General features: G+C 41.8%; 1 protein-coding gene across 1 annotated transcript in view; it reads left to right on the plus strand.

The window, feature by feature from the left end:
- The first annotated feature begins 17,205 nt into the window (after positions 1-17,205).
- CHRNB2 (cholinergic receptor nicotinic beta 2 subunit) overlaps positions 17,206-20,804 on the plus strand; it is a 37,198-nt gene continuing 33,599 nt past the window's right edge. Inside the window, exon 1 of the mRNA XM_082275186.1 lies at positions 17,206-17,362. Coding sequence (XP_082131312.1) covers positions 17,296-17,362 — 67 coding nt within the window. The 5' untranslated portion in view covers positions 17,206-17,295. The remainder of the gene's footprint in view (positions 17,363-20,804) is intronic.

Raw genomic sequence — 20,804 nt, forward strand, 5'->3', positions numbered from 1 at the left:
AGGATGGATGGATGGAAAGAAGGAAGGAAGGATACATTATAGATAGATGGATGGATGAAAAGAATGAAGGAAGGATACATTATAGATAGATGGATGGATGAAAAGAATGAAGGAAGGATACATTATAGATAGATGGATGGATGAAAAGAATGAAGGAAGGATACATTATAGATAGATGGATGGATGAAAAGAAGGACAGACAGACAACAATGAAAGGATGGATGGAAGGAAAGATGGATAGACAGAATGAATGTTACAATGATTTTTTCAGTATTGATTGGAAGACACAATCAATTGGTTGTGTGTTTCCTGTTGTTTATTGATCCATATTGGTGATTGATTGGTTGGGTATCTCTAAGTCACACTTCCATCTCCGGATAAGGAAGACTTTCATTGATCGGGAATAAAGAAATCCTGAATTCAGTCCTCAGAGATGTCAGGATGGAGGATTATCTGTGGAGTACACAGAGATCATTATAGAGAATTGACTTATTAATGAAGGTCACCGAGACAAGAACTTCCACTAACACACCAGATGTGACACCTCATCACCTCTGCCCATCATCTCCATCCTCTGTCCCCATCATCTCCATCCTCTGTCCCCATCATCTCCATCCTCTGTCCCCATCATCTCCATCCTCTGTCCCATCATCTCCATCCTCTGTCCCCATCATCTCCATCCTCTGTCCCATCATCTCCATCCTCTGTCCCCATCATCTCCATCCTCTGTCCCCCATCATCTCCATCCTCTGTCCCCATCATCTCCATCCTCTGTCCCATCATCTCCATCCTCTGTCCCCATCATCTCCATCCTCTGTCCCATCATCTCCATCCTCTGTCCCCATCATCTCCATCCTCTGTCCCCATCATCTCCATCCTCTGTCCCATCATCTCCATCCTCTGTCCCCATCATCTCCATCCTCTGTCCCATCATCTCCATCCTCTGTCCCCATCATCTCCATCCTCTGTCCCATCATCTCCATCCTCTGTCCCCATCATCTCCATCCTCTGTCCCATCATCTCCATCCTCTGTCCCCATCATCTCCATCCTCTGTCCCCATCATCTCCATCCTCTGTCCCATCATCTCCATCCTTTGTCCCCATCATCTCCATCCTCTGTCCCATCATCTCCATCCTCTGTGCCCATCATCTCCATCCTCTGTCCTCATCATCTCCAATCTCTGTCCCCATCATCTCCATCCTCTGTCCCCATCATCTCCATCCTCTGTCCCATCATCTCCATACTCTGTGCCCATCATCTCCATCCTCTGTCCTCATCATCTCCATCCTCTGTCCCCATCATCTCCATCCTCTGTCCCCATCATCTCCATCCTCTGTCCCATCACCTCCATCCTCTGTCCCTTTACCTCCATCCTCTGTCCCATCATCTCCATCCTCTGTCCCATCACCTCCATCCTCTGTCCCTTTACCTCCATCCTCTGTCCCCATCATCTCCATCATCTGTCCCATCATCTCCATCCTCTGTCCCATCATCTCCATCTTCTGTCCCATCATCTCCATCCTCTGTCCCATCATCTCCATCCTCTGTCCCATCATCTCCATCCTCTGTCCCCATCATCTCCATCTTCTGTCCCATCATCTCCATCCTCTGTCCCATCATCTCCATCCTCTGTCCCATCATCTCCATCCTCTGTCCCCATCATCTCCATCTTCTGTCCCCCATCATCTCCATCCTCTGTCCCCATCATCTCCATCCTCTGTCCCTTTACCTCCATCCTCTGTCCCCCATCATCTCCATCCTCTGTCCCATCATCTCCATCCTCTGTCCCCCATCATCTCCATCCTCTGTCCCCCATCATCTCCATCCTCTGTCCCCCATCATCTCCATCCTCTGTCCCCATCCTTTCCATCCTCTGTCCTCATCATCTGTCCCCATCATCTTCATCCTCTGTCCCGTTACCTCTGTCTCCATCCTCTCAATCATCTGTCCCATCATCTCCATCCTCTGTCCCCCATCATCTCCATCCTCTGTCCCATCATCTCCATCCTCTGTCCCATCATCTCCATCCTCTGTCCCATCATCTCAATCATCTGTCCCATCATCTCCATCATCTGTCCCCCATCATCTCCATCCTCTGTCCCATCATCTCCATCCTCTGTCCCCATCATCTCCATCCTCTGTCCCATCATCTCCATCCTCTGTGCCCATCATCTCCATCCTCTGTCCCCATCATCTCCATCCTCTGTCCCCATCATCTCCATCCTCTGTCCCATCATCTCCATCCTCTGTGCCCATCATCTCCATCCTCTGTCCCCATCATCTCCATCCTCTGTCCCCCATCATCTCCATCCTCTGTCCCATCATCTCCATCCTCTGTCCCCCATCATCTCCATCCTCTGTCCCATCATCTCCATCCTCTGTCCCCCATCATCTCCATCCTCTGTCCCCATCCTCTCCATCCTCTGTCCCCATCCTCTCCATCCTCTGTCCCATCACCTCCATCCTCTGTCCCATCATCTCCATCTTCAGTCCCATCATCTCCATCCTCTGTCCCATCATCTCCATCCTCTGTCCCATCATCTCCATCCTGTGTCCCATCATCTCCATCCTCTGTCCCCATCATCTCCATCTTCTGTCCCCCATCATCTCCATCCTCTGTCCCCATCATCTCCATCCTCTGTCCCTTTACCTCCATCCTCTGTCCCATCATCTCCATCTTCTGTCCCCCATCATCTCTATCCTCTGTCCCATCATCTCCATCCTCTGTCCCCATCATCTCCATCTTCTGTCCCCCATCATCTCTATCCTCTGTCCCATCATCTCCATCCTCTGTCCCCCATCATCTCCATCCTCTGTCCCCATCCTTTCCATCCTCTGTCCTCATCATCTGTCCCCATCATCTTCATCCTCTGTCCCGTTACCTCTGTCTCCATCCTCTCAATCATCTGTCCCATCATCTCCATCCTCTGTCCCCCATCATCTCCATCCTCTGTCCCATCATCTCAATCATCTGTCCCATCATCTCCATCCTCTGTCCCCCATCATCTCCATCCTCTGTCCCATCATCTCCATCCTCTGTCCCCATCATCTCCATCCTCTGTCCTATCATCTCCATCCTCTGTGCCCATCATCTCCATCCTCTGTCCCCATCATCTCCATCCTCTGTCCCATCATCTCCATCCTCTGTCCCATCATCTCCATCCTCTGTGCCCATCATCTCCATCCTCTGTCCCCATCATCTCCATCCTCTGTCCCCCATCATCTCCATCCTCTGTCCCATCATCTCCATCCTCTGTCCCCCATCATCTCCATCCTCTGTCCCATCATCTCCATCCTCTGTCCCATCATCTCCATCCTCTGTCCCATCATCTCCATCCTCTGTCCCCCATCCTCTCCATCCTCTGTCCCCATCATCTCCATACTGGAGGGTCACTCCACCCAGAACTGATATTTTAGTGTTTGGTGGATACTGGAGAGTTGCATCACCGAACCGTCTTCTCTGTCTATAGAAAACTATGTTGATGACATCATTCATTTCCCGGGTCTCTACACCCGCTGTGCCCAATTATGAGGGGTTCCCACCATCCCTGTGCTGAGTTCCCGGGTCTGTACACCTGCTGTGCCCATTATGAGGGGTTCCCACCATCCCTGTGCTGAGTCCCCGGGTCTGTACACCCGCTTTATATTTGCCCAATTTTCAACCAATCAGAAAAAGAAGAAAAAAATGTATCGGTGAGTCGGGGAATTCGGATCCCTCGCAGTTTAGTGAGCGCCCCCCCCCCCCGATGTATTATTCACGCCAGCGATGGATGAACATTCCCCGAGAGAGGAGACAGCCGGGTCAGCGAATCGCAGCGAGACGTTCTCTGACCTCCAGCCTCCGTCAAGGTGACTAGAGAAGGGGGCGGGGCGTCTGGGAGAGTGGGGCGAGGATTCAGGTCAGTCCGCTACAATCAAAGGAGCTGCCAATCAGAGGAGTCCCCCGGGACCTGCAACATGTCAGGGCGATGCGACTGCATGCGGCAAAGGTGAGAGAGCAAGGTGAAACCAGAGAACAGATACCAAGAATTACACCCGGCATACAGGACAGGAGAAGTAGTACTGTGCAGAGTCCATACATACAGAATAAGAACAGATACCGAGAATTACACCCGGCATACAGGACAGGAGAAGTAGTACTGTGCAGAGTCCATACATACAGAATAAGAACAGATACTGAGAATTACACCCGGCATACAGGACAGGAGAAGTAGTACTGTGCAGAGTCCATACATAGAGAATAAGAACAGATACTGAGAATTACACCCGGCATACAGGACAGGAGAAGTAGTACTGTGCAGAGTCCATACATACAGAATAAGAACAGATACCGAGAATTACACCCAGCATACAGGACAGGAGAAGTAGTACTGTGCAGAGTCCATACATACAGAATAAGGACAGATACCGAGAATTACACCCGGCATACAGGACAGGAGAAGTAGTACTGTGCAGAGTCCATATATACAGAATAAGAACAGATACCGAGAATTACACCCGGCATACAGGACAGGAGAAGTGGTACTGTGCAGAGTCCATACATACAGAATAAGAACAGATACCGAGAATTACACCCGGCATACAGGACAGGAGAAGTGGTACTGTGCAGAGTCCATACATACAGAATAAGAACAGATACAGAGAATTACACCCAGCATACAGGACAGGAGAAGTAGTACTGTGCAGAGTCCATACATACAGAATAAGAACAGATACTGAGAATTACACCCGGCATACAGGACAGGAGAAGTAGTACTGTGCAGAGTCCATACATACAGAATAAGAACAGATACTGAGAATTACACCCGGCATACAGGACAGGAGAAGTGGTACTGTGCAGAGTCCATACATACAGAATAAGAACAGATACTGAGAATTACACCCAGCATACAGGACAGGAGAAGTGGTACTGTGCAGAGTCCATACATACAGAATAAGAACAGATACCGAGAATTACACCCAGCATACAGGACAAGAGAAGAGGTACTGTGCAGAGTCCATACATACAGAATAAGAACAGATACTGAGAATTACACCCGGCATACAGGACAGAGAAGTAGTACTGTGCAGAGTCCATACATACAGAATAAGAACAGATACTGAGAATTACACCCGGCATACAGGACAGAGAAGTAGTACTGTGCAGAGTCCATACATGCAGAATAAGAACAGATACCGAGAATTACACCCGACATACAGAAGAGAAGTAGTACTGTGCAGTAAGCCCGATGTATGGTGGGATGGAAACAGTCAGAGATCTGATTGGTTGGTATTTATAGTTCAGGATATTTTTGGTGTAGATGGGGGGTCAGGAAATGGTGGACCGCAGTCCGGATCTGGACTGGGTGACTCCTGTCCTGGCCCTAGGCCTGTCAGTTTGCAGGGGGGATCCCCGATGCTGGGCAGTCATTGGTCGCTAGGATGTATGGGGGACTCTGTTCTGGGCATCTGATGTAAGGGGCACTCTGATTGGCACCCCTGATGTAAAGGGACACTCTGATGGGAACACTGGACTCTGTTTTGGGCACACTGGATGTAAAGGGGCACTCTGATGGGAACACTGGATGTAAGGGGGCACTCTGTTTTGGGCACACTGGATGTAAGGGGGCACTCTGTTTTGGGCACACTGGATGTAAGGGGGATTCAAATTTGGGCACACTGGATGTAAGGTGCCACTCTATTTTGGGCATCTGATGTAAGGGGGAACTCTGTTTGGGGCACCTGATGTAAGGGGGAACTCTGTTTGGGGCTCCTGATGTAAGGGGGCACTTGTATGGGCACACTTGATGTATGGGCGCACTCTGATTGGAGCACCTGATGTAAGGGGGACTCTGATGGGCACCCCGATGTAAGGGGGCACTCTGATGGGCACCCCTAATTTAATGGGGATTTTTATGGGTACACCTGATGTAAAGGGACACCCTGATGGAGACCCTGGATGTAAGGGAGCACTTTGTTTTGGGCACCTGATGTAAGGGGGAACTCTGTTTGGGGCACCTGATGTAAAGGGGCACTTTTATGGGCACACTTGATTTATGGGTGCACTCTGATTGGAGCACCTGATGTAAGGGGGACTCTGATGGGTACACCAGGTGTAAAGGGGCAATCTGATGGGCACCCCTTTTGTAAGGGGGCTCTTTGATTGGCACCCCTGATGTAAGGGGGCACTCTGATGGGCACCCCTGATGTAAGGGGGCACTGTGATTTGCACCCCTCATGTAAGGGGGACTCTGATGAGCACCCCTGATGTAAGGGGGCACTCTGTGGCACCTGATGTAAGGGGGCACTCTGATGAGCACACTGAATATATAGTAAATGGGCACTCTGATGGGGACACCTGATGTAGGGGGGACTCTGATGGGGACACTGGATGTAAAGGGGCACTCTGATGGGCACACTGAATGTAAAGGGGCACTCTGATGGGCACACTGGATGTAAAGGGGCACTCTGATGGGCACACTGGATGTAAAGGAGCACTCTGATGGGCACATTGGATGTAAAGGGGCACTCTGGTGGGTACACTGGATGTAAAGGGGCACTCTGGTGGGTACACTGGATGTAAAGGGGCACTCTGATGGGCACACTGGATGTAAAGGGGCACTCTGATAGGTACACTGGATGTAAAGGGGCACTCTGATAGGTACAGGGGCACTCTGGTGGGTACACTGGATGTAAAGGGGCACTCTGATAGGTACATTGGATGTAAAGGGGCACTCTGGTGGGCACACTGGATGTAAAGGGGCACTCTGATGGGCATACTGGATGTAAAGGGGCACTCTGATGGGCACACTGGATGTAAAGGGGCACTCTGATAGGTACATTGGATGTAAAGGGGCACTCTGGTGGGCACACTGGATGTAAAGGGGCACTCTGATGGGCATACTGGATGTAAAGGGGAGCTCTTACAGGGCACCTGATATATTTTTGATAGACATACAATAATCACAATGTTTTTGAGTCATAGCACAAACTTGCGATCCGAACCTCGGCTGGAAGAAAATTTTAGCGACTGGACCTCCTTTGATTTTCATTTATTACCCCGATGTAGAAAAATAATAATAAATAATTAAAAAAATGAGTTTGGGCCGCTTTCATTTGCAGCGTGAGAGACATTCACTAAACTCTTCAGAAAACAAAGAGAAAAAGGAGAAAAAAAAAGAAGAAATTTGGTTTTAGGGGAAAAAAAGTAATTTTGGAAAATGTTGGCAAGAAAATATGGCAAGCAGTTAATATTTTTTTAAAAAGTATTTTTTTCTAAGTGGTGTAGAAAAAAAAAACCCTCTTTAGCATGTGAGCCATGTATTAAATCTCAACGAACACAGACAACAGAGAAAATAATTTTTGGAACCTTTTTGGAAAATATTGGTGTAAAAAATAAATAAATAAAGGTGATCAGCTAATATTTCATAAAAACTTTTTTTGGTGTAAAAAAAAAAAATTAAGCCTTATTTTATTTGTAGCAATAGAGCCACACATTGAACTCTTCAGACAAAATAATTATTTTTATTTTTTTCGATGGGCCTCTGTAGCACGTGAACCAATCTTTAAATTCTTTAGGGAGAAGTAAACAAATGAAGAAAGTCTTTTAAGAACAATTTTGGAATTTTTTGGTGTACAAAAAAAAAAAAAAATATTTCACAAAAGTAGTATTTTAAGTTTTCGGTATAAAAAAAATAGACCCCCCTAAACTCTTCAAAGAAAAAGGGAATCATTTTTTATTTTATTTTTTTTGCAACATTGTTGGCAGTTTTTGATGTAAAATAATAACTTATCAACTAAAAATTTACACTTTTTTTTTTTAATTTGTTTGTTTTTTCATGCCGCATGTGAGTGATATGTTAAAAATAAAAAGAGGAAACCAAGAAGAATAATTTATTTTGGTTTAAAAAAAAAATAAGTAGTCAGCTACTATTTTACAGAAGTGCTTTTTTGTGTAGAAAAAAGGAGAAATGTATTTTTTATTTTTGTGTGTAAAATAAATAAACGAGAAGCTAATACTTTACAAGTGTATTTTTGTGAGGGAAAACAAAAGGTATATATATATATATATGTATGTTTGGAAAATGGTTTAAAAAAAAATTAAAAAAAAACTGTAGTCGGCTACTATTTTTCAGAAATGTTTTTGGTGCTGATAAAAGGAGAAATGTACTTTTTGTTGAAAACAAAAATAGGTGATCAGCCAATACTTCGCAAGAATATTTTTGTAAAGAAAATAAAAGGAAAGTTTATTTTTGGAAATGTTTGATTTAAAAAAAATATAGTCAACTACAATTTTTCAGAAGTGTTTTTTTTATGTAGAAAAAAGGAGAAATGTATTTTTGGTGTAAAAAAAAAAAAGTTAGTAATCACCTAAAACTTTACAAGTGTATTTTTGTGAAGAAATGTGTTTTTGGAAAATGTTTGGTTTTAAAAAAAAAAATTGGTCGGCTACTATTTTTGGGAAATGTTTTTGGTGTAGAAAAAAAATTAGAAATTTATTGTTGGCATTAAAAAAAAGTAAGTAATTAGCCTAATTTTTGTGAAGAAATTTATTTTTGAAAAATGTTTAGTTTAAAAAAAAAAAAAGTAAGTAATCACCTAATACTTTACAAGTGTATTTTTGTGAAGAAATGTATTTTTGGAAAATGTTTGGTTTAAAAAAAAAAAAAAGTAGTCGGCTACTACTTTTGAGAAATGTTTTTGGTGTAGAAATTTTTTTTTTAAATTCTATTGTTGGTGTAAAAAAAAAACATAAGTAATCAGCAAATACTTTACAAATGTGTTTTTTTTTGTGAAGAAATGTATTTTTGGAAAATGTTTTGGTTTTTAAAAAAAATGTAGTTGGCTACTATTTTTGAGAAATGTTTTTGGTGTAGAAAAAAAATTTGAAATGTTATTTTTGGTTTAAATAAAAAAAAAAAAAAAAAAGTAAGTAATCAGCTAATACTGTACAAGTGTATTTTTGTGAAGAAATGTATTTTTGGAAAATGTTTTGTTTAAAAAAAAATAGCTACTATTTTTGAGAAAGGTTTTTGGTGTAGAAAAAAAAATTTGAAATTTTATTGTTTGTTAAAAAAAAAAAAAGTAATCAGCTAATACTGTACAAGTGTATATTTGTAAAGAAATTTATTTTTGGAAAATGTTTGGTTTTAAAAAAAAAAAAGTAGTCTGCTACTATTTTTCAGAAATGTTTTTGGTGTAGCAAAAAAATTAGAAAATTTATTGTTGGCGTAAAAAATAAAGTAAGTAATTAGCTAATACTTTGCAAGTGTATATTTTTGGAAAATGTTTGGTTTAAAAAAAAAAAAAGTAGTCAGCTGCTATTTTTGAGAAATGTTTTTGGTGTAGAAAAAAAAATTAGAAATGTTGTTGTCGTAAATAAAAAAACAAAAGTAAGTAATTAGCTAATACTTTACAAGTGTATTTTTGTGAAGAAATTTATTTTTGGAAAATGTTTGGGTTAAAAAAAAAAAAAAGTAGTCCGCTACTATTTTTGAGAAATGTTTTTGGTGTAGAAAAAAAAATTGAAATGTTATTGTTGGTGTTAAAAAAAAGTAAGTAATCAGCTAATACTGTACAAGTGTATTTTTGTGAAGAAATGTATTTTTGGAAAATGTTTGGTTTAAAAAAAAATGTAGTCGGTTACAATTTGTGAGAAATGTTTTTGCTGTTAAAAAAAAAATTTGAAATGTTATTGTTGGTTTAAATAAAAAAAATATATAAATAAATAAATAAGTAATCAGCTAATACTGTACAAGTGTATTTTTGTGAAGAAATTTATTTTTGGAAAATGTTTGGGTTAAAAAAAAAAGTAGTCTACTACTATTTTTGAGAAATGTTTTGGTGTAGAAAAAAAAAATTGAAATGTTATTGTTGGTGTAAAAAAATGAAAAGTAAGTATTTAGCTAAAACTTTACAAGTGTATTTTTTTGAAGAAATTTATTTTTGGAAAATGTTTGGGTTAAAAAAAAAAAAGTAGTCGGCTACAATTTTTGAGAAATGTGTTTGTTGTAGAAAAAAAAAAATGTAAAATGTTGTTGTTGGTGTAAAAATAAAGTAAGTAATCAGCTAATACTTTACAAGTGTTTTCTTTTTTAAATAAAATTGTGTTTTGAAATATTTTTGGAAATTTTTAGTGTAAAAAAAAAAAAATAAGTCACCAGCTAAAAGAGTTTTAATGTAGTAAAAAAAAAAAAAAAAGGAAAAATACACTTTTGGTGTAAAAAAAATTAAATAATATTTTACAATTATTTTTTTCTTTTTGAAAATTTTTGGTGTAGAAAAAAAAATTGAAATGTTATTGTTGGTGCAAAAAAATGAAAAGTAAGTATTTAGCTAAAACTTTACAAGTGTATTTTTGTAAAGAAATTTATTTTTGGAAAATGTTTGGGTTAAAAAAAAAGTAGTCTACTACTATTTTTGAGAAATGTTTTGGTGTAGAAAAAAAAATTGAAATGTTATTGTTGGTGTAAAAAAATGAAAAGTAAATATTTAGCTAAAACTTTACAAGTGTATTTTTTTGAAGAAATTTATTTTTGGAAAATGTTTGGGTTAAAAAAAAAAAAGTAGTCGACTACAATTTTTGAGAAATGTGTTTGTTGTAGAAAAAAAAAAATGTAAAATGTTATTGGTGTAAAAAAAAAAGTAAGTAATCAGCTAATACTTTACAAGTGTTCACTTTTTTAAATAAAATTGTGTTTTAAAATATTTTTTGGAAATTTTTAGTGTAAAAAAAAATAAGTCACCAGCTAAAAGAGTTTTAATGTAGTAAAAAAAAAAAAAAGGAAAAATGCACTTTTGGTGTAAAAAAATTAAATAATATTTTACAATTATTTTTTATTTTTGAAAATTTTTGGTGTAGAAAAAAAAATTGAAATGTTATTGTTGGTGCAAAAAAAATGAAAAGTAAGTATTTAGCTAAAACTTTACAAGTGTATTTTTTTGAAGAAATTTATTTTTGGAAAATGTAAAACTTTACAAGTGTATTTTTTTGAAGAAATTTATTTTTGGAAAATGTTTGGGTTAAAAAAAAAAAAAAAGTAGTCGGCTACAATTTTTGAGAAATGTGTTTGTTGTAGAAGAAAAAAATGTAAAAATGTTGTTGGTGTAAAAATAAAGTAAGTAATCAGCTAATACTTTGCAAGTGTTTTCTTTTTTAAATAAAATTGTGTTTTGAAATATTTAATAATATATTTAATAATATTTTATTTAATAAGTCACCAGCTAAAAGAGTTTTAATGTAGTAAAAAAAAAAAAAAAAAGGAAAAATGCACTTTTGGTGTAAAAAAAAATAAATAAAAAAAAATTAAATAATATTTTACAATTATTTTTTATTTTTGAAAATTTTTGGTTTAGAAAAAAAAAATCACCAGTAAGCTGGAGAGCTGATTTATTTTCTTGCTTCCTGTGATCTATACATTCTTCAGAGAAGAGAGGGGAGACATCCAATCGACTCCCCAGCCTGGCACCAGGTCGGCGCGCTCAATTAATAGCGGGCGGAGGCTGCGGGCCTCGGAGGCTCTTGAAATCGCCGTCTTGCGCTCTTTCTGAAAAACTAATTCTGCGCGAGCAATCCTGGCCAATTATGATAAAGCTTTCAAATGATTTTCTGAGGCCAGGGAACCGAGAGAAGCTATTTATGTTCTCATTAAATCTTCGCCGCGGCCGCTTAGATCTTTTAATGCCGCTACATTTCCAGACTTCGGCGCAGATAACCGACTCGGCCGGGGGAAAAAAATAAAAAATAAAAAAAATGGAAGAAGCAATTTGGATTTGTGCGACACAATGGAGGTCCTGCGCTCAGATCAAGCGATTGCCGATACTCAGCGAGTGATTGATGAGCGTTTAATGTTCCTCGGATGTGTTGTCACCCCCCCCCCCCCCCCCCCGTCGCCAGGACGGCGCAATTATCAGACTTTATTGACATCTCTGCTCCATGGAGTGTCAGCCATTATTTTTCAGACAAAAGACCCCCCCCCCCCAACCAGGAGGACAGCTTGACCCCCCCCCCAGGGCAGGGTCATAGACCTTACAATGAATGAGGACTGGAGGACCAACCAGCATTCCCAACAACAATGTGTCATCATCCCAGTATAAATGTGATACAATCTATAATGGAATGACTGGGGGGGGGGGGGTCCCAGTATAAATGTGATACAATGTATAGGAAGAAGAATGGAATGACTGGGGGGGGTGATCCCAGTATAAATGTGATACAATCTATAATGGAATGACTGGGGGGGGGGGTCCCAGTATAAATGTGATACAATGTATAGGAAGAAGAATGGAATGACTGGGGGGGTGATCCCAGTATAAATGTGATACAATCTATAATGGAATGACTGGGGGGGGGGGTCCCAGTATAAATGTGATACAATGTATAGAGAGAAGAATAGAATGACTGGGGGGGGGGGGCAAACCCAGTATAAATGTGATACAATCTATAATGGAATGACTGGGGGGGGGGGGGGTCCCAGTATAAATGTGATACAATGTATAGAGAGAAGAATAGAATGACTGGGGGGTGATCCCAGTATAAATGTGATACAATGTAAAGAAAGTAGAATGGAATGATTGGGGGGGGGGGTGAACTAGTATAAATGTGATACAATTGGGGGGATCCCAGTATAAAAGTATGTGATAAAATGTATAGAAAGAATAGAATGACTTGGGGGGGGGATCCCAGTATAAATGTAATGCAATGTATAGAAAGAAGACTAGAATGATGGGAGGGGGTATTCCAGTATAAATGTGATACAATGTATAGAAAGTAAAATTAAATGACTGGGGGGGGGGGGGATCCCAGTATAAATTAATGTAATACAATGTATAGAAAGTAGAATGGAATGATTGGGGAGGGAGCGGGGGGGGGGGGGGGTGATCCCAGTATAAATCTGATACAATGTATAGAATGTAGAATGGAATGACTGGGGGGGGGGTGGGAATGATTATGGGGGGGGGGGAATGATCCCAGTAAAAATTAATGTAATATAATGTATAGAAAGTAGAATGGAATGACTAAGGGGGCGGGGGGGTGTAAGGAGGGGGGGGGGTGCACCAGTATAAATGTGATACAATGTATAGAAAGTAAAATTAAATGACTGGGGGGGGGGGGGTGATCCCAGTATAAATTAATGTAAAACACTGTATAGAAAGTAGAATGGAATGATTGGGGAGGGGGGGGGGGGTGATCCCAGTATAAATTAATGTAATATAATGTATAGAAAGTAGAATGGAATGACTAAGGGGGCGGGGGGGGGGGGGTGCACCAGTATAAATGTGATACAATGTATAGAAAGTATAATGGAATGACTGGGGGGAGGAGGGGGGGGGGGGTCCCAGTATAAATGTGATACAATGTATAGAATGTAGAATGGAATGACCAGGAGGGGGGGGGGGGCAATCCCAGTATAAATTAATGTAATACAATCTATAGAAAGTAGAATGGAATGACTGGGGGGAATCCCAGTATAAATGTGATACAATGTATAGAGAGAAGAATAGAATGACTGGGGGAGGGGGGGGGGGGTGATCCCAGTATAAATGAATGTAAGACAATGTACAGAAAGTAGAATGGAATGATCGGGGGGGGGGGGGGGGTGATCCCAGTATGAATGTAATACAATGTATAGAAAGTAGAATGGAATGACTAAGGGGGGGGGGGGGGCTCACCAGTATAAATGTGACACAATGTATAGAAACTGGAATGGAATTACTGAGGGGGGGGGGGGAATCCCAGTATGAATATGATACAATGTATAGAAAGTAAAATTAAATAACTGGGGGGGGGGGGGGGACCAGTATAAATGTACTACAATGTATAGAAAATGGAATGGAATGACTGAGGGGGGGGGGGGGTGATCCCAGTATAAATGTGATACAATTAATAGAAAGTAGAATGGAATAACAGGGGGGGGCAGTATAAATATGATACAATGTATAGAAATTAGAATTGAATGGGGGGGGGGGGGGGTGCCATTATACATGTGATACAATGTACAGAAAAAAAGAATTGGATGACTGGTGGGGGGAGCATTATATCATGGGGGTAATTATATGATGGGGGGGGGCATTATATAATGAGGGTAATTATATGATAGGGGGTTATATTATATATCTCTGTAGCCCTGGGAGGGGGAATTGTATGATGGGGGGAATTATATAATGGGGGGGAATTATATGATAGGGGGAGTATATGATATATCTCTGTAGTCCTGGGAGGGGGACATTATATAATGGGAGGGGGGCATTATATAATGGGAGGGGGGCATTATATAATGGGGGGGTTATATGATATATCTCTGTAGTCCTGGGAGGAGAGGGGGGCATAATATAATTGGGGGGGGGGAGAATTATATGATGGGGAGTATTATATGATAGGGGGAAGGGGAGCATTATATAATAGGGGGGTCTTATATTATAGGGGGGCATTATATTATGAGGGGGAGGGGAGCATTATATAATGGGGGGGAGAATTATATGATAGGGGGGTATTATATGAGGAGGGGGAGGGGAGCATTATATAATAGGGGGGAGAATTATATGATAGGGGGTATTATATCATGAGGGGGAGGGGAGCATTATATAATGGGGGGGAACTATATTATAGGGGCATTATATGATGGGGGGGATTATATTATAGGGGGCATTATATGATGGGGGGAGGGGAGCATTATATAATGGGGGGGGGGATATGATATATCTCTGTAGTCCTGGGAGGGGGGGCATTATATAATGGGGGGGGGGAATTATATGATGGGGGGCATTATATAATGGGGGTAATTATATATGATAGGGGGTTATATTATATATCTCTGTAGCCCTGGGAGGGGAGGGGGCATTATATGATGGGGGAATTGTATGATGGGGGGGAATTATATGATAGGGGGGAGTATATGATATATCTCTGTAGTCCTGGGAGGGGGGCATTATATAATGGGAGGGGGCATTATATAATGGGAGGGGGGCATTATATAATGGGGGGGAGTTATATGATATATCTCTGTAGTCCTGGGAGGAGAGGGGGGCATTATATAATTGGGGGGAAGAATTATATAATGGGGGGGGGGGTTACATCATATATCTCTGTAGTCCTGGGAGGAGAGGGGGGCATAATATGATTGGGGGGAAAATTATATGATGGGGGGTATTATATGATAGGGGGAAGGGGAGCATTATATAATAGGGGGGGGATTATATTACAGGGGGGTATTATATTATGAGGGGGAGGGGAGCATTATATAATAGGGGGGGGAGAATTATATGATAGGGGGGGTATTATATGAGGAGGGGGAGGGGAGCATTATATAATGGGGGGAGAATTATATGATAGGGGGGTATTATATGATGAGGGGGAGGGGAGCATTATATAATGGGGGGAGAATTATATGATAGGGGGTATTATATCATGAGGGGGAGGGGAGCATTATATAATGGGGGGGGGAACTATATTATAGGGGGCATTATATGATGGGGGGTTTATATTATAGGGAGCATTATATAATGGGGGGGAGAATTATATGATAGGGGGGTATTATATGATGGGGGGAGGGGAGCATTATATAATGGGGGGGAGAATTATATGATAGGGGGGGTATTATATGATGAGGGGAGGGGAGCATTATATAATAGGGGGGGAGAATTATATGATAGGGGGTATTATATCATGAGGGGGAGGGGAGCATTATATAATAGGGGGGGAACTATATTATAGGGGGCATTATATGATGGGGGGATTATATTATAGGGGCATTATATGATGGGGGGAGGGGAGCATTATATAATGGGGGGGAGAATTATATGATAGGGGGGTATTATATGAGGAGGGGGAGGGGAGCATTATATAATGGGGGGGGGGGAATTATATGATAGGGGGGTATTATATGAGGAGGGGGAGGGGAGCATTATATAATGGGGGGGGGAATTATATGATAGGGGGGTATTATATGAGGAGGGGAGCATTATATAATGGGGGGGGGAATTATATGATAGGGGGGGTATTATATGATGAGGGGGAGGGGAGCATTATATAATGGGGGGGGAATTATATGAGGAGGGGGAGGGGAGCATTATATAATAGGGGGGGAGAATTATATGATAGGGGGGTATTATATGATGAGGGGGAGGGGAGCATTATATAATGGGGGGGGTAATTATATGATAGGGGGGGTATTATATGAGGAGGGGGAGGGGAGCATTATATAATAGGGGGGGAGAATTATATGATAGGGGGTATTATATCATGAGGGGGAGGGGAGCATTATATAATAGGGGGGAACTATATTATAGGGGGCATTATATAATGGGGGGGATATGATATATCTCTGTAGTCCTGGGAGGGGATGGGGGCATTAGATGATGAGGGGGGGGGGGGGTTATATGATGGGGGGGGGGTATATGGTAGGGTTGCCACCTCACCCCTTTAAAACAGAACACATATTAATTACACAGGTTCTGGGGCCAATTTAATGTAGATAAAGCACCAAATGAGTTTAATTACCACCCTAATCAGCCACAGAACTGTGTAATTAATATGTGTTCTGTTTCAAAGGGGTGAGGTGGCAACCCTATGTGAGGGGGGGGGGGGGGGTATGTGATATATCTCTGTAGCCCTGGGAGGGGAGGGGGGCATTATATAATGGGGGGGGGGGGTTATATGATGGGGGGGATTATATGATGGGGGGGGATTATATAATGGGGGGGATTATATAATGGGGGGGGGATTATATAATGGGGGGGATTATATGATGGGGGGAGCATTATATAATGGGGGGGATTATATAATGGGGGGGGATTATATAATGGGGGGGATTATATGATGGGGGGGAGCATTATATAATGGGGGGGATTATATGATGGGGGGAGCATTATATAATGGGGGGGGGGTTATATAATGGGGGGGGTATATGATATATCTCTGTAGCCCTGGGAGGGGAGGGGGGCATTATATAATGGGGGGGGGGGGTATATGATATATCTCTGTAGTCCTGGGAGAGGAGGGGGGCATTAGATGATGGTTTGGGGGAGGGGAGGGGTCTCCCAGTGACGTCACTCCTCTCTCTCGTGCTCCCCCTGGTGGCCGCCTCCGGATTCTGCGCACTGACTCTCCATCCTCCTCCGACTGTCACCGGGGATCCCCGACCGTCCATTCCTCCGCCTGAGAACACCGAGAGAGCGGGGCGGAGAGCACCGGGGGAGATCCGGGACCGGAGGAGAACCTCGGAGAGCGGCCAGATGCCGGAATACCGGGGCCGGGGAGGGGACAGGGGGGTGTAGGGGGGACCTACCGGAGAGATGAGGCTGTGAGCACCCCGAGAATGAGGATGATGATGATGATGGCCCCCTTCTTCCTACTGCACCTCTCTCTGCTCGGACTACTGAGGAGTGAGTACTACTACACCCATCATCCCCCATCATCCGTCATCATCCCATCATCACTTCATCCATCATCACTCCATCATCCATCATCACCCATCACCACCCCATCATCACCCCTTCATCATCCCATCATCACTTCATCCGTCATCACCCCTTCATCACCCCTTCACCCATCCTTACCCCTTCATCGCCCAAAACCCCTTCATCCATCATCACCCCTTCATCACCCCTTAATCCATCACCACCCCATCATCTATCACCCCTTCATCACCCCTTCACCCATCTTCACCCCTTCATCACCCCATCATCACCCAAAACCCCTTCATCCATCATCACCCCTTCATCCATCTTCATCCCCCATCATCCCCTATGACTCCATCATCCCCCATCATCCATCACCCTTCATACCCATCATCCATCACCCCAGAAGCTATCATCCCCCAATACTCATCATATCTCTTATACATCATCCCTCATACCTATCACCTTCCATACCCAACACCCATCACCCCCGACTCCTCATCAAGCCTCATATACATCACCCCAATACCCAATAACTGCATCACTAATCACACACACATCACCCCAACACTTCATCATCTTCATCACCCCATTTCCCCAGCACCCCATCTCCACTAAGACCCTATCACCCAAAAACAGCCATCACTTTAGTATCCCAACATCTCATCACCCCCATTATTTCAACACCTCATTACCACCGAAACCCCATCACTCCCAACACTAATTACCCCCAACACCCCATCACCACTGAGACCCCAATAATTCCAATACCTCTCAGCACTAACACCCCATAAATCCCAACAACAGTCACTCTAGTATCCAAAACATTTCATCCCATTATCCCAACAGCTCATCAAACCAAAACCTCATTACTATCAACACCCCATCACCCCAAACACTAGTTACTCCCAACACCCTATCACCTCATTACCACTGACACCCCAATAACTCCAATACCTCTCTGCACTAACACCCTATCACCCCCAACACTTCATCACCCTATTATCCCAATACCACATCAACCTAAAACCCCATCTCTGCTAACACCCCATCAGCCCCAAAACCAATTATCCCCAACACCCTATCGCCTCATTAACACCCCAACAACTTCAGTGGCTCATCACCCAAGCTTCAATATCACCCAAATCTCATCATCCCTATCACCCCATCACTATCCCATCACCCCCTAAAACCCCATCACCACCAAAATCTTATCACTGACCCATAAGACCATCACCCCCAAAATCCTATCGCCCCACCACTGACCTATCACCTCCCTAAATCCCATCACCACCAAAATCCCATCACCTCCCTAAATCCCATCACCACCAATATCCCATCACCCTATTACTGACCCGAAACCCCATCACTGACCCATAACCCCATCACCACCAAAATCCTATCACTGACCCATCACCTCCCAAAATCCAGTCACCCTCCCAAAATCCCATCACTGATACATAACCCTATCACCCCCCCCCCCCCCAACCCTCATTGCCACCAAAATCCCATCACCCCATACATATATGTCTGACCCCACTGTACAGCCGTGTGTATGGAATGTATATTCATGGATCTCTATATTGTGGATACAGATCTGATTATTGTGTATGCGGGTTCTCTGCGTATTATTATTATTATTATTATTATTATTATGATACTCCTGGGTGTGTTGTGTATATTATGAATGTTGTGTTTGTTTGTGTGAGATTTGTTTCTATCTCAGTATTATGTGTAGAAGGTTTCTAGGTGAGTATATGGTCACGGTGTGTTTAGGTGTCCTCTCCTCCCTCTCCCCATATACAGTATATATATATATATATATATAATGGGGTGTGTGCCTGTGATGTGGATATTACTACACTCAGATATGAATTGATGTTTGTGTTGCAGCATATGGATCTGTCTATACACAGCTCAGTCTCTAGGATCCAATGTATGGCATACCGCATATCTGCATTGTCTATATACTGCCTAACCTTCTGCCAGTGATACATTGTCTATATACTGCCTAACCTGCCAGTGATACATTGTCTATATACTGCCTAACCTTCTGCCAGTGATACATTGTCTATATACTGCCTAACCTTCTGCCAGTGATACATTGTCTATATACTGGCTAACCTGCCAGTGATACATTGTCTATATACTGCCTAACCTGCCAGTAATACATTGTCTATACACTGGCTAACCTTCCGCCAGTGATACTTTGTATATACTGTATACTCTGAAGGGGACCCTGAATAATCTTCTACCAGTGATACATTGTATATGCTGTAAAGGAGACATTCAATAATCTTCAACTATTGATACATTGTATATACAGTGAAGGTATACATTGTATATTTAGTGTGTAGGAGGCACTTTGTAAGTTTCTACCATGGATACTTTGTATGTACTGTGAAGGAGATACCCCATAATCTTCTTCCATTGATACATTGTAAATACTGTGAAGGGAACACTCCATATTTTCTGCCATTGATACATTGTATATACTGTGTAGGGATACATTGTTTATTTAGTGTGAAGGGGACACTCTGTAAGTTTCTACCATTGATACATTGTATATACTGTGAAAGAGACACTGTCTTTCACTATTGTTACATTGTCTATGTGTCTGTCTCTATTTCTCTCTCTCTCTCTATATATATATATATATATATATATATATATATATATATATATCTATGTGTATATATATATGTATACTCTGAAGGGATACATTGTATATACTCTGAAGGGCACACTCCATAACCGAGTACCATTGATATATTGTATATATACTGTAAAGGGGACACTGCTATCTACCATTGATACATTGCCAATATATATGTACTCTGAAGGCATACAGTATATATATATATATATATATATATATATATATATATATATACTATTAGGGAAGCACTCCATATTCGTCTAGCATTAATACATTGTATATATACTGCGAAGGGGAAACTAAATTTTCTTCTGCCATTGATGCATTATATATATATAGTGGAAGAGACACTCCACAATCTTCTGCCATTGATACATTGTATATACTTTTAAGGGGACACTCCATATTTTTCTACCATTGATACATTGTATATACTGTGAAAGGGATAATGCCTTTAACCATTGATACATTGTCTATGTGTCTGTCTCTCTCTCTCTCTCTCTCTCTCTCTCTCTCTCTCTCTCTCTCTCTCTCTCTCTCTCTCCACACTCTCTCTCTCTCTCTCTCTCTCTCTCTCTCCACACTCTCTCTCTCTCTCTATATATACACACTCTCTCTCTCTCTCTCTCTCTCTCTCTCTCTATATACACACTCTCTCTCTCTCTCTCTCTCTCTCCACACTCTCTCTCTCTCTCTCTCTATATACACACTCTCTCTCTCTCTCTCTCTCTATATAGACACTCTCTCTCTCTCTCTCTCTCTCTCTCT

The sequence above is a fragment of the Pelophylax lessonae genome (genome assembly GCF_965119305.1).
Source record: "Pelophylax lessonae genome assembly, chromosome: 13".
NCBI lineage: Eukaryota > Metazoa > Chordata > Amphibia > Anura > Ranidae > Pelophylax > Pelophylax lessonae.